A 23,423-nucleotide genomic window follows, 5' to 3' on the forward strand; every position below is an offset into this window, starting at 1 on the left:
AACAATATACAGTATGTGGAAAATAAAGTGTTTTTTAACCTTAAACCGCATAAACACATTTCATTACACCAAATACACAAAATGTTATTTTTAGCAGCATCATAAGACTCCTTTAAAATGACAAAACATATAACAAAAGTGCGTTAACAGCATAGTGCAGAGTGTGGATTTACAAGTGTGTAATAAAAGAAACGGCTTCATTGCAGCGCCAGAGGTTAGCAAACATTTCTTACATACAGGCCAACAGATCAATATAAAATGCAAAACCACTGGTACTGCTGGGATGAATAGGTTAAATGAAAACAAAAACTAAAACAAATGCCTGAATATACCTGTAGTTACAATTAAGAGTGTTTAAAGTTGGTCTGTTAACATCCACATTATATCAATATTTCTCATATCAATTATTAATTTAAACACTTAAATCAATTTTATTATTTTAATTTTGCCAAAATTGCTCTAAAGTGCTAAAAACGCAATCCAAGTCCGTAGCTCACAAGACTTTGAGGCACAAGCTGTGTTGATGCAGAGGACGTTTCTAATGTGCTTCAGTAAGGTTGCGCAGTATGCACTATAATGGGAGGAGTTTTAGTGACAGAACAAGTGATAATACTTCCATTTATGGATGAAATGAAAGAGGAAGCAGTATTTTATTACAGACCGTTCAATGTTTATGTATAAACAAAACATAATTGCTGTGGAAACAGTTCTCTTGACATTTTCTCTCTTTAAGCATTGAATCTTTAAATAATTTTTTTTTTTTTTAAAAAGTACTGCAATATGCATGGGATGCATGCTTATAAACAAATCTGACCAGTGACCATGACATTTAACATATTGTAACTATGAACAACCCCGCCCCAAAATAAACAGTGGAAGGATGTGCAGATTTGATGAAGATAAAGTGATATTCACCACAAAAAACCGACCTTCCGCGTATGAATCTGATGAAAAGAAATACAAAATAAAAAAAACCCGGCGGATATCTAGGCTACCACATAACAAAAGTGTGTCAGTATGGCAACCTAAAAAGAGGAAAGTGCGCAGTTTTAATGTGGCGACAAGGAGAGCTGTGAAAAGCAGGTGAATGCATAAAGCCACATGCTTTGCTTGCATTACTTTTGCTTCCTGATTGCGCAGAATTTAACATGGGACTCTGCAGACACGTGCCATAGATGCACAGAGAGAAGTGAGACCTTCAGTACAGGACAAACAATTTTAATTGAAAATATACACTGAAAACATAATACATGCTACAGTACACACATATGAGTGCAACAGCACAGCCTAAATATTAGCATGATTAACATTAAACACCATAATACTGAAGTGGTGTTTGCACTAACAGTTAGCTATTTAGAGTAAAAAAAAAACCTTGCAGTCATTCAGTTTCAGAGAGCAGGTGATTGTCAGAGAATGTAATCACTGGCTAAGCTGCAAAGCTGAGCAAAGGTAACTTCATGCAAGTGAGCAGCAGTAATGCAAATACAGTAATTATGTGTTATATTCGCGGTTGAAGCTAGGGATACAGCTGCAGGAAACGAGCAATAAATAATTTTTTCCCAACTTTTTTATAATTGTGTTTTATTAAATTCTACACCTATCCTAACCATAAACCTACCCTTACAGTAATGCAGATACATTAAATGTTGCTTAGCGTGAGAAAAAGGACGCAATATTGATGTGCGCATGCGCAGTAAACCCAGGTAAGAAAATCTGACCGGTAGAATAGAATGTCAGGACACCGCCACCTGAAATCATTGGATATTGGAACTGAGGAAGAGAACAGTGACTTACATATCGGGTTCATTACAAGCTCAATCAACACCATTCAATATTTCCGACATTAGTTGAACTCACCATTATTATATTAGTAGACTTTGTGATCCGTTAAATTTTATAAAAGCACTTATTTGCCTGGTTCCACAGACAGGTCTTAGACTAAGCCAGGATTAGGCCTCCGTTAAATTAGAACATTTATTTATTTATTTTATTTATTTTTTAAATGTGCCCTACATAGGAAAAAAACATTGCTGGCATGCATCTTGATACAAATCAATGGGACTGATATATTTTAAGGTGTGTCAGTGCAAGTTTTCAGTTAAGGCAGCTCAAATATGCATTTTAGTCTGGGACTAGACTTAAGCTTTGTCTGTGAAACCAGGCATTCGTCTTCTATTAAAAACTATTTGAGCTGTATAGTTGTTGTCTCATCGTGACAAAGTTATAAAATTGGTTAGTTTTTTTCTACACTAAAATCATAACACGCATTTTACTTGAGTCTTGTGGCTATACTGAAACAGGGAGTAGCCTATTTTAATGTTTATAAATTAGTCCCATTCAGTTTCTTCGTAACTGCCCCATTGCATTTTTTTTTTTTTAAGAAAAATAGGTATCAGTCAAAATTAATTTGCACGAATAAAAATTTTGTTGAGTTTAATTTATAATGAACCCAGAATATTCCTTTAATCACCATCAGTGTAAATACCTCTAAAGGCCTATCAGTAAAACGTGACCTTTTTGTGCATCTATTTATGAAGTACACAGAAGAATGAGGTACTTCTTGTTTGCACCCATTTCCAACCACTTCTCCAAAAACTGTAAATCTCCAAGATCAACATTTCCATTCAGTTCTGCAAAACCTGTAACTCTTCCTGCTGTAGATTTCTCCCTGGAGCGTAAGTGCTGGCTTTTCTTCCTCCTATCCATTTAGCGAAGAACGATCGGGAATTTTCTCCAACGAAGAAGAAGAGAATAGGGTCCAGACAACTGTTAGCCGTGCACAAGCAATGCGCTACAACGGCAGCCTTACGGACTACCAAAATAGATTCACACGAGAAATCACACCAAAAAAACCCCAAACCCTACTAAGACGTTAAGAAGATCGTCCGCACTACGTGATACGGCAAAAAGCACACCAGAAATATCCCAAGGCTGATGATGACCAGAGCACAAGCCTTCTTCCTGCAAGGACTGGTCCTACCGAGTGCAGGACTAGGCCTCAGAAGGTTCTTCGCAACCAAGACCGAGCAGAAAAGAACAATCACCAAAGGCAACACAAAGCCCACTGGAAACGTAACGTTGTTGATGAGGAGCAATTGGTCCACGTTGTCCTCCGCCAGCTCCAAACATCGAAAACGGCCTTCTTCTTGATGCTTTTTCTTAGTGAACAACAGTGGACTGCAGGCTAAACCCATAAAGAGCCAAATGAGAGCACACACGATACCTGCAACGTAGTGCGTCTGTACGCGTATGTACAGGTACGGACGCACCAGCGCCAAGTAACGCAAGATGTTCAGGGCCACTAGGAAATACACAGAGCTGTACATATTCAGATAAAACACATATGAGATTAATTTACAAGTGACGTGACCAAAGATCCAGTGAGAGTTCTGTATGTAGTACGAGACCCTCAGGGGCAGAGAGGACACCAGCATCAGGTCTGATACCAACAGGTTCACCATTAACAAGTTGACTGGCGTGAAACTCTTCTGGGTCCTCCATTGGCTGAAGAAGATGCAGACAGATAAAGAGTGACCGACGAGTCCCAGGACAAAAATTACAATATACGCTACAAGACACTTGCTGTTGAAGCTCAAACAGGAGCGCTCTGGAAAAGACGCATTCATGTCCTTCCCAGCACAAGAAATGACGCATTCAATTACACACCTAGAGAAAGATTCAAGTTAGTTTTAGTGATTTAAAACAAGCAACAGAACAGTTCTTAAAGAGATAGATTACCATTATGTTGTTACAAACCTAACATTCTTTTTGAACACAAAAGGTATTTTGAAAAATGTATTGGCCCATACGATCAAAGTCAGTGGGGTTCAAAACAAAACTAGACCCAACCGACTTTCATTGCGTGGATGGAAAAATAACCCCCCCCCCCCCCAGCAACTTACTTTTCAAAATATCTTTTTTTTTCAAAGATGAAAGCAAGCAATTTTTTTGGTTGAACTATACCTCATCCCTAACTCTGCCTTACCTTAGCATGACCATATAGACACTTAAAAACTATTGTTTTTTTGTTGACATCAATGGTTCCCCAAAGACCTTTAACATCCACAGAACCTTCCACAATAGGTTCCTTTTAGTGGGAAAAAGGTTCTACATATTCTTATAACATTCTTCACACAAAGAAAAAACTGTTATTTTAACAAATGTTCACAGAAAGGTTATTTGAGGAACTCAAAAACGGTTGTTTTATTTAGCTTGACTCTGAAAACCCCCTTTTAGAGTCTTTTATTATTAAGAGTGCAAATGCTTTGCATTCTTACTGGAAGTTTTACGCTATGTACCATTTGCAGTTCACACTTTAATTTACTTTTACTATTAAAAGCGGTTCTGAAAACAGGCTTTTCTAGTCTAGTGTGAACGATCTCCATCACAATCCCAGTTAGTAAAGAGTCTTATTAAAAATAAATCTTTATCTCAATAGTGGCCACATACCATGTTAACACAAAGCTGAATGGTTTTGAACAATTATGACACCTGTAATTTAAAGTTAACAAGACACATTATATATATTTAACAGCAAACTGTAAAAGACATGTTACCTTTTCTGCAGTGTGAAGAGGTGAAAGCAGGTTGTCCAAAAGCACAGACAGCTTTATCACTACCCAAACCAGAACAGCATTGCCAACTACTAGAGGTGGTATGAAGTAGAAAACACAGTAGAAGGAGGATGTCCCAAGACCAGCCTCCCCATCATCACTTTAATCTGTTCAAAAAGACTGATTCATTTCCTTCTATAACAACAGCAGCCATCCTTATACCTGCATTGTTCAGTATAGCAGTTCTTTCAACTGCTGTACATAAGTGTTTTGAATAATATGTCTTGACAAACAGCATATATAAAAGGTCCAAAGTCCAAAGCTTATCATTATGAGTTAAGTGAGAGAAGCCATTTAGGTGCAAAACGAAACACTGGTTACTTTGAGTTGTGCATGTCAGCTTTAAACCACAACAGTATATGCAGATGTGCATTTTACTGTCCCCCTTATTCGTTCCTTCATGTAATATGGAATTTAACCCAGTTACACTGCACTAAACTTTCACAAGCACAAGCACTTCTGAGATGATGATGTACTGATAACCTTTTAAAAGAACCCACTGCTGACAAAGCAGAGCCTTTGTGAGCATCTATGCTATAATGAGAGCAGCACAAAAAACCATAAATGACGTGATGGGGAATTTGAATGAATAAACGGCATTGAATTTCATCTTCTGCCTTCATGTATAGACCTGTTCCAGTATTTGAGTCATGATCATTTCAAAACAGTAATCTACTTATGAAATAAGTGATTTCACAACTATTGGGAAGCATGGATGAAAAAAGATTTCAAGTAAAAATGATCAAGTTTCTAAAAAAACAAGACACCAAGAGATTATTCTCTGAACTTTAAACACAACTAATGCAAGCAAGACATTTGCAAACATGTCATTTCCTGACAAACAGCATTCCGGTAGGAAATATATCTGCCAAAACTTGCCTAAACAGTTCAACTGAAAAAACAAGTGTGATTTATCATTTTAGCACCATGTGCTATGGCTACAGTCTCAGTTTGTGGCAACAGTAGGCAGGTAAAGGTGCCACTGTCTTCCTTGAATCAAAACAGGACACATTTAATTATTCTTTAACAAACAAATCAGTTGACAAATTTTTTTGAATATTAGTAACAAAAGCTCTAAAACAGTCTTAAAATCCAACAGCAAAAACAATAACGCAGTCCAGGAAGAACGTAAACGCTCTAGATGACTGCCAGTAATAACACAAAAAGCAAAAAAAAATAACACAGCCTCAGCAAAAAAAGTAAAAAGCACATACACAACAATCACATACCAAAAACAAAATAAATCCTAAAACGCAAAAAAATTAAAAAAAAAGTATAAAAAATAAACAAAATTAAATCCATCAAAAAAAACAGCGCAAAATAAAGAGAAAAGGAAAAATTAAAGGAAACACTGTTGTAAAATTTTATCTTAAACCATCTGCAAAACACATTCACAATACAAGAAAAAAATAAAGGATAGTTCAAGGAAAATGAAAATTCTGTCAAATTATTTTATCTTAAACTATGTGCAGCAATAAGGAAAAGTAGGCAACTCTAAAATGAATGGAAAAAAAACTATCCCAAAAAATGAGGTATGCGTCATGTCATTTACTAAAAGAATAAAACATCAAAAATGAGGTATGCGTCATGTCATTTACTAAAAGAATAAAACATCCTTCATGGACCCTCATAAGCTTAAAACAAACTAAAATGAAATAACACAGAATACAGAACATATCAAAATCCAACAAACACAGATCACAACGATTACCCCAAAATGTAGTAAAAGACAACTTAACCTAGTAAAAAGAATGTTTCCCTTTCAATGGTGGAGTGGTTTTCCTCAGCCAGTACAAAGTGGATTTATTAGGGCTCTGGATGCTCTTTAACAGACTCCTCCTTCAGTTTCTGTTCCTGCATACGAGTACGTGTCGAGCCTGAAGAAACAAGAAGAAATCATCAATCAACAATGTTTCTATCTGAAGCTAATTAGGCGGAAATGAAAAGAAGTTCTTTTTGTTGAGTATTCACAATGTAAATAACAGAATGTAATAAAACAGAATAGAAAAATTCCATTTGTTGAATATTCAACTGGAAAATATGGGATTCTTTTCATTCTTAATTATAAAAGAAAAACTCTGATGCTCACCAAGACTGCATTTATTTGATGAATAATATAGTAAAAAAAGTCAATGTCACATGACACTTCAGAAATCATTCTTAATCATCTTAAAAATTTTTTTTTTTGCAGAATATATATTAATACATAATGATAATAATAAACATAACAATACAATACATCATTCCAAAATGCACAACTGTTTTTGCATGATGCAGCAATCCAAAATGCACAACTGTTTTTGCTTTACAATTAATAGTGCAGCAGGACTACTTCACATTATTTGAGCGTGAGAATGCAGAAAAAAGCGAAGTAATGCAAAAATATAGAGCAGGATGCATCCAAAACAAGATCAATATGAGGAACTTAAGCGATAATTTTTTCTAGCAGAGTGACGCACAGGTGTGTGTGTGTGTGTGTGTCTCTGTTGTTGTACAACAGCTTCTAATGTGGCTCAACAAATTAGAAGTTTTAAAACATTTAAAGCATTTATTCCACACATACAATACACACAAAAAAAATTTTTACTTTATTTCATCCATCAATTACAACATAACTCACATAAAACGTAAAATAATCAAATATGCTGAAGTACATTTCATTTCAGAAATATTGAATCAATCTGATTATTCAAAGCTAAGCATTACCATGTGCTTCTTTAACGTACACTACAATTCACAAGGAACCTGCAGGATTTCTAGGATCAGATTTAAGACTTTAAGACCTTATTTGAAAACCTGCACAAAAAATACCACACTATATTCATTTATATATTCTATAATGCATTAGATTCTTGTCAATACACCAATTCACATTTACAAATGGAAAAATATGGGTCTATTTTCACATTGGTCTGAACAAAAACAGCAGACAGACTGTTTTATTTGCATTTGCAAAATAATTTCTAACTTTTATATTATGTTTTTTCTGGATTTTTTGGTTGATATTCTGTCTCTATCCGTTAAAATAAACCTACCATAAAAATTACAGACCCTTCATTTCTTTGTAAGTGGGCAAACTTAGAAAATCAGAAGGTTTTCCCCACTGTATAAGAATGATTTCTGAGGAATCATGTACTGTAACACTAATTCAGCCTGGCCATCATAGCAATAAATAACATGTATATTTAAACTGAAACCATTTATTCTTTGAATTTTCTTCTGTGATATGCAACCTCTCAAGACAGAGGATTGTGGTTATGCAACCAACCTATAATTTGCACTAGATAATAAAAACCAACATCTGACTCATAAAGGAAAATATATACAGACAGAAGGAAGTATGATGGCTTGAGTATCTTTGTGGTTCTGGGAAATCCAGCTCTCAGTTTAGACAATAGGCATGCACGGAGGTTGTAGGAAACTTACTCATCTCAGCCAGCTTCTGGATCAGTGTTGACTCGCCACTCGATTTGCTAATAATGAAAAAAACATTTTTTGATGATTCACTGCATTCAAACTTGGAGAGATAGCCAAATAAATAAACAGAACATAAATCCCACCTTCCATCAGCTTCATCTTGCCCATCCATGTCAAAGCGTAACCTCTTCAGGGGTTTTGGGGCCGAGCCTCCACCCAGACTCCTCTTGAGGGACCAATCAGTGCTGCTCACCATCTCATTAATCTTCTGAAATCTGTCTGCAGACTGTTGAGACGAAGAGAGAGATTTTTATAGAAAGTCTAACATATTTAAAATGGATTGAACATTAAATAAGTGCTTTTCATCACTAACCCCAAAGGATTCGCCGATAGATATAAGAATTCTGTCCAGGATACCATAAAAGAAAAGATACAGCACAATTAATACAAAAAACAAATAAGTCAACCTCATGCCTCATCCCAAAATAATAACAAAAGATGAAAGTTATCTAGTCAAAAGACAATACAGGATTTAAAGTGTAAAGATTACATGTCCAAAACTGATGACAGATGTGAACACAGACCTGCTCCGTGGGGTCATGACCACTGGGGACATACGGCTGCTTTTCAAAGGGGAGACATAGACGTTATTGCTGCCAGGCACCCGCAGAGGAGAGTTTTTATAGGGGCTGCAGGGGATGCGGGGAATGGGAGACAGAGGAGGAGGCTGGGAGACAAACAGAAACACCCTCAGGTCAACCAAAAGTTGTTGTGAAATCTTTCATTCATTCAAACATAACTCGAAGCCACTAGGGGGAAGTATAATACAAGTAAAGATTCAAAAAGTGAGCGCCTCACCCGAGGAGAGGAATACTGAAGAATGTTAGTCTTCAGCTTCTGCATGAAGACCAGGTTATAGAAAACAATGATGGAGTCGTACTGTCCCTCTCTGATAAGCACACGCTTAAATGTCTGACACATTCGGGAAAAATAAAGAGAAAGATGGCTTGAGCATTTGTTAAAATCACTTTAGATTCATTCTTTTTGTATTTGAATTATCATCTGAATTAAATCATCTAAAATGGAACAAGACAGATTGACTCTCACCTCCTGGTTAGTATTAGGCATCTCTTTGTAAGCGGTCACAATCGTTTTGAAGCGCAAGTCCACGTTCTTCACCTTGCATATGGCATACATAGCCGACATAATCAACTTTGAAGAAAAGAGGGAGGAAAGGGTCAAGTTTTTAAAACATGACATTGAATAAACTAAAAAGCGAATAGAATGCAAATGCAAGATATTATAACATTTATGAAAAAAAGAGCTGGTAGTACCTGGTCCAAGTGTCTGTCTCGCATCAATTCATACTCATTCTGGAGGGTGTGCTGAAGCAAGGTCCATATTATTGGCTCCAGTTCCGGATGTGAGGTCAGCAGGTGCGAGAACAGTGTTTTCAGTCGCAGGTAGGCCATCCTGTACACTGAAAAACAGAAAAAACAAACAAAGGTTTAAAAAAAAATTTCTTTTCCTATTATTAAAGGGTTAGTTCACCCAAAAAGGACAATTAGCCCATAAATTACTGACCCTCAAGTCATCTTAGGTGTATATGACTTTCCTCTTTCAGACAAATCCTACAGGAGTTATATTAAAAATTGTCTTTGATCTTTCAAGCTTTTTTCATGGCACTTAGCGGATGTTGCATGCATCAGTCCAAAAGAAGTTAAATAAAAAGTGCCCATCCATAAAAATAAAAGTGCCTCACACGGCTCCGGGAGGTGAACAAAGGCCTCCTGTAGCGAATCGATGCATCTTTCTAAGAAAAATATCCATATTCAAAACATAATAATCACATCTGAAAGAAGAAAGTCAAATACTCCAAAAGAAGAAAGTCATATACGCCTATGATGTAATTTATGGGGTAATTTTCTACCCCTTTAAGTTTTATGGGGTAATTTTCTACCCCTTTAAGTGTATATGTAATTATATATATATATATATATATATATATATATATATATATATTTTAGGATACACTGCACTTGAATGTAAGCTTTGCTCAAGCTAATAGAGCTTGTGTATAAACTAACAAAAAAGCTTTAAATGTTCTTTTCAGAACTCACTGCATTTGAATGTAAACTTTGCTTTAACATACATTTTTTGTAGAAAAGGCTCAGAGAGTTTGAACGGAGTGCTTTGGTGCCTGGTGTGGGGGGCTCGGCCTCTGTTGCCGGGGGTTGTCGGCTCGGTCGAACAGGAGAGAGATACCTGAGCAAGGTGAGAAGGTTAAACACATCACATTCACATTTTGCTAATGAAAAGGAGACAAAAATGAGAGCGCTAATGAATGTCAGTAGTTAAAATACTGTTCAAATGTTTAAGAGATTTTCTAACGTTTTTGAAGTCTTATAAGTCTTCGTTTATTTAATCAAAAACACAGCAAAATACAGTAATACTGTGAAATATTACAAATTAACAATGTAAAACACACACATTATGTTCTGAATGCAAATGTAACTATTAAAAATAATCATTAAGTATCTGTTACAACAAAAAAAACAAAACATCAAAACAATAAATAAATCACAAAAACAACATCAACAGATTCATAAAAAAAAAAAAAAAACTGCTCAAAAGAATGATTCATTCACAATGCAGACTGATTCAGACATTGAGTTTAACTTATGATCATTGATCCAGTCAGTGGTTTTTGGGAGTTAACTCACTGGAGGGGAAGATTAGCAGCAAATTACTTAAATATTGGTTTTCTCATGCATAATTTTTTTGAAACATGATTTCAAAGGGGCTAACTTACTCACTTGATTTTTTTTTTAAACAGTTTACAGTCTACTGTATGTATATATTAATGCAATATGAATTTGAATAAACTGAAATGTCAACTGTTCGTCAGAATCACACAAAACTAGTGTATAAGGCTGACCAAATGCAAGTGATTGACCTCATTTTAGAGAGACATTTGTATACCATAAACTTACCACAACTCACAGACAGAAGTTCTCTTTGTGCACACAGCACCTGGGCCTAATAATCTATGAGCTTGTTTGCAACATAAAAAAAATGCAAGACTTTTGGTTCCCTGTTTGTTAGTCAAAAGACGCCACTTCGTCCTCACGCAAAGGTCCCCGAAACTAGCATTAATCTTATAGTGCAGCAATAGTCTTAACTATGACTAATCTGACTTTGAATTATACAGCAGCTATTTCAACAACTAGCTTTGCAGGAAAGAATAAAAAAAAACTAAATTATAGGCCCAAAAATCACAGAAACATTCTTATTATCAGAATAAACTCAAATAAATATTTTTTTTTTATATTTACCAACTCATGGCATGCATTCCCTGAAATTCAGACTTGGTGTTGCTAGTTGCATGCTCACTGTTTTGTTTAGCTTCATGTACACCAATTAAACAAAATCCCTTCAAAATAAAAGTCAAATCACATGATAAAATCATTTAGAAATCTAAGGAAATTTTTAATCCCCTTTCTAAATGAAGATTTAAGCTAAACCTTTTGCTAATCGGTGTTGAGGCATTTTGTGTCAAAAGCTGAGGGTAAGGTCCTAATGTTTGAGACGTGCTAATGATGTTGATTCAGATGCGAGTTCACACCGGCAGAACAATCTTGTACTGAATTTTCTTTACCATGCACTGGTTATGCAATGAATTCCTATGTTAGAATGGGGAACATTTCCTCTTTAACCCAAATTAATTTTAGACATAGCAGCTGCATGTAGTGGTAGAAATTGACCCCAAAAGAGCTGATTCCTCAATTTAAACTAGCCCTAATATCAAAAGTAACTAGTACAGGAACTGATTCTTTTACATATAACACTTACACATCATAAACAGTATTTTTTTAATGTATCAGAATTACACAGTCCTAGTTCTGAAGGATGACTTACAGATCAGCAGCAGTGTGGTTGTGATGTAGGGGTTGGTTTAGTGTCGCGGGGGGCTCAGCTTGCTCACCAGGTCCTTCCTCACGAGACTGTTTGAGGAGATCAAAGAGAGGAGAGTCCTGCGCAGAAGAATAAGAGCTTCACTTACATCACTGATCCGAAACCGAGAGTGCCTCACAAGGTCAATACACACTGCACAGACAAACGCCAATAAACACAAACAAACTAGTCTGTTGGAGTTTGTTGGATCAGTGGGTTACCCCTGTTGGCATCTGTTGGTGTTGGTTGGAGTTTGTTTTCACCCGACTGAACATGCTTAATCGGTGTTTGTTGGGTCGTGGAACGTCTGAGCAGTGTGAAATGATTTTCCAACAAACTGAAGTGATCTGACGTGGCCACAAACCGTTGCCATGATGATGCGCATATTTCACTTAAAGGGTTAGTTATCCCAAATATGAAAATTCTGTCATTAATTACTCACCCTCATGTCATTTCAAACTCGTAAGACCTTTGTTCATCTTTGGAACACATATTTTCGATGGAATCTGAGAGCTTTCTGACCCTGCATAGACAGCAACACAACTGAAATGTTCTCAAGTCCAGAAACGTAGCAAGGAGATCTGTAAAATAATCCATGTGACATCAGTGGTTCAGCCGAGAATACTTTTTGTGCGCAAAAGGAAAAAAAAATAACGACTTTATTCAACAATTTGTTTCCTCTGCTTCACCCTGGTGCCATTTTGGAGAACATTTCAGTTGTGTTGCTGTCTATGCAGGGTTAGACAGCTCTCAGTTTTCGTCGAAAATATCTTAATTTGACGCAGGGATGCGGAGGAGACAAATTGTTGAATAAAGTCGTTATTTTTTTTTGTCGCACAAAAAAGTATTCTCAGCTGCAGATGTCACATGGATTATTTTACAGATCTCCTTGCTACGTTTCTCGTCTTGGGAACATTTCTTAATGTTGCTGTTATGCAAAGGTCAGACAGCTCTCAGTTTTCGTCGAAAATATCTTAATTTGTGTTCCAAAGATGAACAAAGGACTTATGGGTTTGAAAGGACATGAGGGTAAGTTAATAACAGAAAACTAATACTTTAAAGAACTAATCACCCAAAGCCTCCTATAACCATTTCCTCTATCATTTTTTTCGCCGTCTTTTCAGGCGAAGAATGACACGCAAAGACATTAATAACAGTAAAAGTTTGATTGTGGTTACAGGATCATCAGTTTCATCCCCAATCAGACTTACACCATTTACAGGGGACACTAGTGGCGCGGCGCAACGTGACAAAATACAATAGAGGTTCTATTGATTATAATCAGTGACGATGTCTACACTGGATTCGACGCGATACGACAACTGTTGCGTCAGGTGTACATGGTGTTACTTGACTCTTGAGTTTGTTGGTGTTTGTTGGGGCAGTGTGAGCACGACAGTTATTTTTAATAAAATTCTAAACCCAACAGCCAACTAGAACCAACTTGTTTGTTGGCGTTTGTCTGTGCGGTGTGAATTGGCCTATAAACGGGAAACAATGCATCTTATACTGAATGATGCCCTGTTTGTAATTTTTATTTGAACACGATGTAAAAAAAAAAATGCATTTGTATATTTTATTTCCAATTTTTTTTTTAAATATTCATATTAATTATATTAAGCTATAAAAGACTTTTAGAGATAAAAATCAATAAAAAAAATTCCAAAAAAAATTCCTTGGTGCTTTAATAATTCACACTTCAAATAGTTAATAGCATCAAAGATAAGGACAGATAAGGAGGAAAAAAGGTGTAATCTTTTTTTACATTAGTAAGCTTTTTACTCAAATGATTTCCTTCAAATAACCAGTTGGACAAAAAGTATAATGAACCCTTGACACTCCCTTGATTTACAAGCTATATGAGTTTGCATATTGTGTTGTACGTATGATGTCATGTCGATTTAAATGTGTGAACTTTGGACTGGCAATCCCTCTTTGTATGTGCCTAGGAATCAATGAGCAATGTGCTCTTGCATACAACACACACACACACCTTATAATACATAAGAAACCACAAGGAAAGGCAAAACAAAAATAAAAAAATACTTTCTAGCAAAGGTCTGAACAATCAAGGGGCCCAAAACAAAATATTTCAAAACTAAATATGTTGTATAACTACAATATATGTATTTCTCAAAAAGCTAATTTTCACAATGGGATTTATACTGATTTAGCATAAAAGTATAAAATTAGAAAAATCAGTCTCAAAGACCACTCATTCTAGCAGTACAGAATCACACATACTTAATACAACTACTCAAAACTTAATGCACTTTACACAAACCTTTTTCTTTTTTATTATGTAATGACCAATGATTCATGGTTTAGGTGGCACCAAACTTGGATATGGATCTAGACCCCTGTACTATGCTAACAGCAGCAAAGTGTCTCTACTATATAGGATCTAATTTATGTAACAAAGCAAACAAATGAAAATCTTCTCTTTAATATTACAGAAATGCTGCTTGCCCCTAATAGTCAAAGATGATTCTAAAATAAATAATTAAACCAATGTGAACTCTACATGAAAGAGTGAAAGAGTAACCGATGGAAAGGAAGTGCTTTAACTCCAGCCCCACCCTCTTGTCTGCCTTCCAGTCCTCACTGCCTTCCAAAAACTCACTGCATAAACCACAGACTGAGCAGCAGGTTGGATATTAAAAGCCTCATATGGCTACAACAAAGTGACAGCCTATGAGTAAGATCTTGACGAGACAAAGAAGATCACGCCTCAAGTCACAGAGCGATGGGAAACCAATTCAAGGAACAAGAAACTGAAATTAAACCAGGCTGGTTGGTGGAAATTTCACATTGCTCTTCTTCATGAAGAACGTCAACAGGCTATGGATCAACCTTTCATGAAAGGCTAAAGACTGAGGCCAAGAATCTTCTGAGCAATTTGGAACTGTGAATATGAAGAACAAAAATCTAAAAACTGACTTCCTGTGCCGGTAACAAGCTGACTATTTATTGAACCAAACGCAAAGCATCCACTATGCCGTGTTGAGAGGAAAAAGAAGGTAAACTGATGTGGTTGCAAATGCTTATGTGCACGCTTTTGCACTTTGACAGTAGGATTATGCAATATGATAAGAGTGGTAAGAAGGCAGATCTGTGAAATGTATACACACTGGATTTGTATACTTTTACATGGCTCTTCATAGAATTTCATGTTTGGGCTCTCTGACCTTTAAAAGCACTGCCTGATTCCTTTTAAGCCAAACTCTAATCAATGACAATGACAGAGATGAACAATTCAAGCTGTACCAATGATGACTTTAAATATGTGTTATACAGCTCCGTATTCAGTATTGTCTTTGTTCTCGGGCTGTTCTTCAATGTGGTGGCCATGTACATTTTCGTTTGCAGACTAAAAATACGCAACGAGACCACAACATACATGCTGAACCTCATGGTCTCAGACACCCTCTTCGTCTTCAGCTTGCCTTTCAGGACGTTCTACTTTATTAACCGTCAGTGGCCTTTCGGTAATGCTCTCTGCAAAATCTCAGTGGCCTTGTTCTACACCAACATGTACGGCAGTATCCTTTTCCTCACGTGCATCAGCATGGACCGCTACCTGGCGATCGTTTACCCCTTCGCGTCTAGAACACTGAGGACCAAGCGGAATGCTAAAATAGCCTGCTCTGTGATCTGGGTAGTTCTGCTGTCGGGAAGCCTAACTGCAGGTTTCATGATGGACACCACTTCGATAACAAACAACACAGTGTACTGTTTTGAAAACTACTCAAACTCCCAGTGGAAGTCCAAGGTATCAAAAGTCGTGGTGCTTATGGAAATCGTGGGCTTCCTGATTCCACTGATGATCAACTTTTTTTGCTCCACGAGGGTCCTACAGACCTTACGACACCCGGAGAGCATCAGCCGCGGAGGGCAGCTGAATAAGGCTAAGATATTGCGCATGATTGTTGTGCACTTGCTCATTTTCTGTTTTTGCTTCATTCCGTACAACGTCAATCTGGTATTCTACACCCTGGTTCGAAGTCAGGTTATTACAAACTGCACTGTGGAGTCAGTGGTCCGGACAATTTATCCAATTGCATTTTGCATCGCCGTGACCAACTGTTGCTTTGACCCAGTGATCTATTACTTCACCTCCGAGACGATTCAGAACTCCATCAAACGGAAGTCTTATGCTCGCAAAAACACGCTAAACAACACAATTGACAAGAGTGTTAACAACAGAAGTGATTCGATGAATAAAATTGCATCTCTTAAAGTTAAATTCATCATTGAAGAGTCTACAATATGACCGAAGTTCAGGCAGCAATTGTTTTGTTTTTTTTACCATATTCTCATCTGACATACTCAGCCAATGCATACTTAGCAATTGGTTGGCATGGGATGTATTTGACTGATAACTAACAGAAGACTACTGAACTTGAAGTATAAAGAGTATCTGAGTATCATTTTGGTGCTCTAACAAATAAAAATAAACATATCTATACAAAAACCTAAAAAAAAACACAAAAACACATAAAACAAACAAAAAAAACAAAACAGTATTTCTGTACAAAGTGCTACATTTCAAGACAAACGACAGATTGAATAAGCCTCAAACTTTCTTGCTTCACCTTGAAAAACAGAAGCACTTTACATATGAATTAATAATGAATATTTTTTTACAGCACTTAATAATCCAGGTTAATTTATAAATAACTGTTAATTCATGTTCGATCAAAATATACTCTTAATTTGTACAAAATGTATATGTACAAATTAACTACATTGTTCAATGCTGTTGTTCATTGTTATTTCATATAAGCTATTGAGTTAACAAAATGTTAATTGAACTTTATTGTAAAGTGTTAGCATCTAAACAGATTTCATTATTTTGTTTCACATTTAAATGTATTAATGCAATAAACTTCCAGTTTATGTATAGTAATATTCACAAAACTGCCAGTCTCTTGTAACAAATGACACTTGGGGTAAAAATGTTCTGATAAAATATTCCCATGTGTCGCTTCATGTTTATTCCTGTGCAAATCAGCCAAGTCACGATTAAGGTAAACAAATTCCATTATATCCATTTAATAAGAGGACAAATAGTGAGAGGACAAATAGTGAGAGGAAAAGGGAGTGACTCTCAGAGAATGATGACACTACATGGGCTTTGGTCTACTGATTATATCAAGGCTTGTCAGTGTAAGAAATTAAGGCAAACAGGTCTGCAGGGTGTGCCGCTTATATACAGTTAGCGATTAACCCAGCAACAACTCAAGCAGTGTTTTTCATCTTTTTCCAAATTTTTATATATACATGATGATTTCTGATTTGTATGATCTCATTTTATTTTTAAATATCTTTTTTTTTAAATAGTTTTTAAAACATACCATGAAGGAACAGAATGACCCAAATCAAAAAACAACAACTAAATTATACCTCTAAAAGGAATTTACAACTCCTGCTCCATCACTCAACACTGCATTCCTTGCACAATCACATGCCCAGGGGGCATGCTGAAAAACACTTTCAAATCATACCTCTAAAGGGCATTTTAAACTGTACACGATAGGCAGCAGGCTTTGCATGTGATCCTGCTGCCATGCATACAAACAAGCCTGGATGGAATGGAATAAACCAGTGCAACATGCTGCATTTTTGAGCGATTACTGTAAATGCTGTTTTCTGGATATAAATACTAATAAAAATATCAAAATGTAATTTTATTTCTTAAGAAAATGCCTTGCATACATATAAAAATAGGACAGTGCTACAAAAATAAATGATTCATGAAATGTCAGAGCTCAGGGAATTAGGAAACTGAGACTACACTACCTAATTTTTTTTTTTGGTTATAAATGATTGGTTATAAATGAATACCCTATGATAAGTCAGTGGAAACAGGTAGATTCACATCTTTGTTGTGCGTGTCACTAGCAGCAGGATTTCGGTACATTCACTTGGCAAATGGCTCCACTTCCAGTGTGACCCTAAAAGGCATTAACCTCTTAAACTCTACAACAACACATCCGTAATTTTCACTCAGGTCCAATGTGTGAATATCTACAATGTTTTAGGGTAATGCATCTATAAACGGGAAGATAAAAAGGCCATTTAATCTGATAGCACCTATGAATCCTTGTGATTCTGAGAAAACTCTTGAGGAAATCTCTCACTGAATCTAATGGTTAGTGAGTCTTTGAACCTGCATAGACCAACTAATATTTCCTTTGTAGTGCTTAACATTTAAATAGGTCAAAACATGCACAGTCCTGGGAAAATCCAGCTAGACAGTGACTTGCACAACAGATCCTTGGACCGAGACAGACAAGTGAAAGCAAGTTACTAAAGGGGTCAAGAATGCAGTTTAAAAAAATAAATTTTTAGAAAAAGACAATTTTCAACAAGCTGGAAATTAAATAGCTATAATGTCACTATGGAAAACGGATGGCATATGACGCAAACATTACTAAATTGGTTTTGTAGATTAACATATTCTTACTAATGCTTTCACTGATGATTCATTTTTGCCATTTCTGCAAAACCTCATCTAGCTTAGCCAGTTAGATAACATCATCATTGCCACAGCAATTAACAAGGTGTCACGGAAAACCAAAAATGCCTGTACAAGATCAAAAGGCAATTTTTTTTAGGTGTTTTTGTAACACCTTTTTGATGTTTTGTAAATCACCACTTTGTATGAAACTGTGAATTCAATTAAAAAAAATAAAATAATAACAGAAGTAAAATATGCTTACTGAGTGAATTTAAATCTGCAGTAAATAAAGCCTTTCATATCTCCCGTTTGACTAGTAAATGTAAAGAAATCTTTTTAAAATTGAAACAGTATGATTGACAAAAGGTTCAAGCTGTATGTTTTTTTTCTTATTATTTCAAGTAGACTGCATCTGTATCCAAAGCTGAACTACTATATTAATTAGGGATGCACCGAATATTCGGCCACCGAAAATTTTCGGCCGAAAATGGCCCAAAAGTGCATTTTCGGTTTTCGGCCGAAAAACTTTTATCACCGAAAAAATACGGCCAAAATGTTGTGATGATTAGGGTTGGAAATCATTAGAAACATTAAACAACCAATAAAAAATCCATTAAAATCATTAAACAACTATTAAAAAAATAGTGGTAAGGAAAAATGCACAATACTCAAATACTCAATGCTCAATACTGTTTATTACTTACTGTCAACTTAATTTAAAGGTTGTCAATGTCAAAATTCAACATATTACAGAATACAAATTTTCTGGTTCCGATTCCATTTAAATAAACTATTATTATGTTTTTTTTACTATTTTACCTTCATTGAATGTAGTGTTGCTGGAAGGTAGTAAGTAATGTTGAGTAATGCAAGTCCATCAATCAGCATGTGCTTCAAAGTTGATGTTTTTTTACACTATCAATAACATTTTGCTTTTCAAGCAGGAATAAGGTTGGACAAATAGTCCCTTGAGGGCTAAGACACTTGTTCATTTCCCTAAATTAATGAAATATAAACTGTTATACTTATAACCATGTATACACACACTCCATAAAGCCCCTATTTTACAAATAATAATGCAGTCAGGAGATCCTGTGATGCAATGAGTGGTTGCCACATTTTTAAACATTTAAAATGCATGAAAATAAATATTTTCTATCACTTTGTTTATCACTTTTGAAATGACCTGTATAGGGCTGTGACGGTCACTGTGACAACCGCGTCACGTTGTCTACTGCCACCGGCGGTAGTGCACGTGACGTCACGCATTCTATAACAAGCATAATACGAACTTTTGTATAAAAATGTAACAACAGTAATAGTTGCAAACTGTTTTATTTAGACTAGGTTAGAGCGCAGAAAAATACATAAAGTTTATGCATTCAGCCATTTTGTGTTGGGCAACCAAATATTACATTGCCGATCTGGAGCCATCTCTATTCATGTCACCCATCCGCGTTTGTACAAGTTCCTGTGATCGCAAACGCCTGGCTGGTCAGGTTTGGTGAGGGTTTCTCCAAACTGGCCAAATACAAACGAGACCATGATAAATGAAGGATGTTAACAAGAAATATGGCAACGATTCCTATTTCAAAGAGAGCGTGTGCAGACGAGGAGTTAATGCGCCCCTTGCTTGGCAGCGGAACAGTGAACCGTGTCTACACCAGACGTGACACCGCCGCATCGCAAAAGGTTGAGTCTGTCTAGTGTCTACACAGGACATTTGAACTCTGTGTCAGTAACTCATAAATAGAAAGAGGCTGTTTACTGTCGGGGATTTCTCATGTCGTGTCGCATCCAGTGTAGCATCACTGATTATTATGAGGCCTACTTTGTCGCGCTGCGCTGCTCGCGTCCGGCAGACAGGGTGTATTTAATAGGGGTGTAAATCGGATGGATCGTCAAAATACGATATGATATCGATTCTCATACCCAGCGATACGATATTTGCCGATACCTCAAAAAATTCTACGATACAATTACGATTTGATTCGATACAGAAGTATATTGATCGATATATCGATATTTTGATATTATACATCTATTTTAAACAACCATCTACATTTTTATTAACTAACAAATACAACCAAAATATATAACAAGAACATTTATCTAAAAAAATTTCATTCTGTACCTCAGTTGGGACATTCACAACAAAAATAAGCCTACACATTTTTTTAAATCATAAAGAAAATAAACAATTGGAAAAACAATTTTGGCTGCTACTATGGGCTCAGTGCTAAAAATCTTTTCTACAGATAACCAAATTACAAGCAATAGCAGAAAATAACTACAATACAACAAAGACACAAGTTCAATAAACAGTGCTTTTCAGGTTTTTCAGCTCTCAGTTTTTCAGGTACGCTACAGAAATGTAATAGGCAAATCAAATGTAAAATAACTGCAGTCTTCACTCTGTAAATTAAATATAGATGAATCATTTCTGATGTTATAACGGTTATTTAGTCAGGAGCAGTGAGCACTTGTATTTTTCTTTGACAGCATTAGATTTATTATTAGTTTGCTTTCACTTTAAGAACGAAGCACGGATTTAATATACTGATACACACGCCTTTTCTTTCTCAACTGTTTACGTTAAGACATGCCTAACGACTGTGTTTACTAGGATATTCGTCAAAATGCGCATTTTGATTTGTGACATCCTTTACGGGAAACGCCGAATCGTCAGAACACCAGCGCAAGGCTGCTCACAGCACTTGGTCACGTGTCGCACCAGAACCGTTTTTGGAACCGAAACTTAGAAATTGCTCACGGTTCCGGTTCTTTTCAAAAAACAGAAGCGGTTCTCGGTTCCCAGCCCTAGATGATGCAAACAGAAACCGCGACCTGCACGTGCACCTGCATAGCGCAGACCACGAGCTCCCCGCGACATTCACTTCTAACCAGTGGGTCTTAATAGAGAACATTCTCTCTCTTCTTGCCCCCTTTGAGCAGCTAACTAAAGAGATCAGCTCCTATGATGCATCTGTAGCGGACGTTATTCCTTTAATCGCAGCACTAAAGCGTCTCCTAAGCAAAGAGGTTGAGACGGACCACAGAGTGAAAACAAAGAAAAGTACACCCTTAAAATCTGTCAGCACACGTTTCACAATGAGATCTATTCGGATCCTCTGCACTTCATCACGACTGTACTTTATCCGCGTTATAACGACCATTACTTGGATGCGGAAATAAAGCAGCGTTCCTACAGAGAAAAATTTCAAATGCACTTGACCTAAATATGAGAGAACATGTCTGATATGAGAGAAAAAATTTAATTTTTTAAAACCTTTCTGCAGGCCAGTAGGCCTGTGCATTATTTTTCAATGTACACATGAGTAAGGTCAAGTTAAACATTTTAGTTTGAATTTTATTTTATACTGTGCATTGTTGCAATGTGCTAAATAAATATTTGCATAATTTGTAATTGATTTATTCTTTGAAACTTTAATATTAATTTATGCAATTGCAATGCCTTGATTTTAGTAAAGTTAGTACACAGTCATAGCCATAAACGCAATGGTACTAATAATCGGCATAATTTCTTTCGGTGTTCCGGTTTTCGGCCTTGGTTTCCTCTTTTTCGGTTTTCGGTTCCGGCCAACAATTTTCATTTCGGTGCATCCCTAATATTAATAATAAATCCACACAACACACACACACACTCACACTTTATTGATTTAGTGTGACTATATATGTAAAGCCTAACCCTACACACACACACACACACACACACACACACACACACACGTTTATTGATTTAGTGTGACTATATATAAAGACTTAATATCTGTTAAAGGCACCTTCACTCAAGTGTGACTGTGAACAGAGCATGTTGAACTAACCAGGAGATATCGGAGGGAAGATTTAGATAAAGATGGATGAGATAAAGCAAAATGGTGAGTTTACTCTATCTATGCTATCTATAATTTAAAAATGTTATCTACAAATTTCCATCAAGACTAGATTGCTCTATGAATTTGTTAAAGTTCATTTATCCCTTACATGCTCAATTTAATAATAAAAAAACCTTAAAGGTACCACATTATGTGCATTTCATTATACTAAATATAATGTAGAAACTTAAATTTTCTGTAAAGCTGCTTTGCTATGATTTGCATTGTGAAAAGCGCTATACAAATAAACTTGAATTGAATTTCTATTTATCCATAGCATATAACATAAGCAGTATATTTGAGAACCATACCTAAATAAAAAAAAAGTCTCAAATTATATAATCTACCCAGGTTTTGATCATAAAAACTGTATAGATAAATAATAATAAAAAAAAAAAACACTGAATAAGTCTTTCCATGTTTTTATACTAAAGTTAAACCAAACATTTCTTAAAGTATTCTTTAATGTAGCAGACAAAATTCATACATATTCTTCAATCAATTTAACATTCATAAGACAAGTTTAAATGTGCGTATTTACAATGTGTACAAATAACTGGCAGTTCAACATTAATCAAACTAAAAATGGTCCTTTACTGGCAGTAACGGCTGCTTTCTAAATGAAGTCCTCCTCTGTCATAATTCAATCACTTTACCTTTCCATTTCATAAACCCAGGTCATATAGACATTGCCGCCCTTTCTGATTATAACCAGGTAGAGAGCAGGTGGTTCGCTTTACACGAAGAGGAAGTTGTAACTTTGCAAATTTCCTTCTATACTTCGAGGTGGCTAGATGAAGAGGTGGCACTCAATGGCAAAAAAAAAAAAAAGTCTAGCACTTCGGTGTTGCAGAAACCTCCTATTTATTATATTATATTTAAACCTGTTGGTATCAGTATAACCATACAGTCATTTTCCCTCTCGCCAAAGACAGGTTCCTCATTTGGTTCTGGACTGCAAGAAGCAGGTTTTGACTGATGCAAACAAAGGCCGGCCAAGCTGAAGTGATCATGGATCTCCATAACACAACGTACATATCTATTCCAGCCAACTGCACGGTGGACACCAGCTACCGC

At 36.0% G+C, this 23,423-nt stretch overlaps 3 protein-coding genes and 1 long non-coding RNA gene across 4 annotated transcripts in view; 2 read left to right on the forward strand and 2 right to left on the reverse strand.

Annotated features, from left to right (window-relative positions):
• Positions 1-2,624: 2,624 nt before the first annotated feature.
• On the reverse strand, positions 2,625-4,002 carry cysltr2a (cysteinyl leukotriene receptor 2a). Its single transcript, XM_042711460.1, is given in 2 exon segments — positions 2,625-3,669; positions 3,989-4,002. Coding segments are annotated over 2 exon segments (1,056 nt in total). The 3' UTR covers positions 2,625-2,627.
• A 2,078-nt stretch (positions 4,003-6,080) lies between these two features.
• On the forward strand, positions 6,081-6,262 carry LOC122134793. The gene is made up of 2 exons (XR_006153087.1): positions 6,081-6,148; positions 6,195-6,262. It is a non-coding gene; the product is annotated as an uncharacterized LOC122134793 (long non-coding RNA).
• Positions 6,263-6,358: 96 nt separating this feature from the next.
• Positions 6,359-23,423, reverse strand: part of rb1 (retinoblastoma 1) — a 31,554-nt gene continuing 14,489 nt past the window's right edge. The window contains exons 18-27 of the mRNA XM_042710870.1: positions 11,952-12,067; positions 10,186-10,298; positions 9,368-9,513; positions 9,141-9,245; positions 8,892-9,005; positions 8,618-8,760; positions 8,407-8,437; positions 8,177-8,319; positions 8,043-8,089; positions 6,359-6,493 (exon numbers count right to left, since the gene is read on the reverse strand). Coding sequence (XP_042566804.1) covers positions 6,423-6,493; positions 8,043-8,089; positions 8,177-8,319; positions 8,407-8,437; positions 8,618-8,760; positions 8,892-9,005; positions 9,141-9,245; positions 9,368-9,513; positions 10,186-10,298; positions 11,952-12,067 — 1,029 coding nt within the window. The 3' untranslated portion in view covers positions 6,359-6,422. The remainder of the gene's footprint in view (positions 6,494-8,042; positions 8,090-8,176; positions 8,320-8,406; positions 8,438-8,617; positions 8,761-8,891; positions 9,006-9,140; positions 9,246-9,367; positions 9,514-10,185; positions 10,299-11,951; positions 12,068-23,423) is intronic.
• lpar6b (lysophosphatidic acid receptor 6b) lies at positions 14,582-16,395 on the forward strand. The gene has a single exon (XM_019094794.2). It carries the CDS (start codon positions 15,220-15,222, stop codon positions 16,258-16,260), a length of 1,041 nt encoding a protein of 346 aa, XP_018950339.2. The 5' UTR covers positions 14,582-15,219; the 3' UTR covers positions 16,261-16,395.

The sequence above is a fragment of the Cyprinus carpio genome, chromosome A21 (assembly GCF_018340385.1).
Source record: "Cyprinus carpio isolate SPL01 chromosome A21, ASM1834038v1, whole genome shotgun sequence".
Classification (NCBI taxonomy): domain Eukaryota; kingdom Metazoa; phylum Chordata; class Actinopteri; order Cypriniformes; family Cyprinidae; genus Cyprinus; species Cyprinus carpio.

Coding starts and splice junctions, on each gene's coding strand:
- lpar6b (XM_019094794.2), top strand. CDS start 15,220: ATGACAATGACAGAGATGAACAATTCAAGCTGTACCAATGATGACTTT.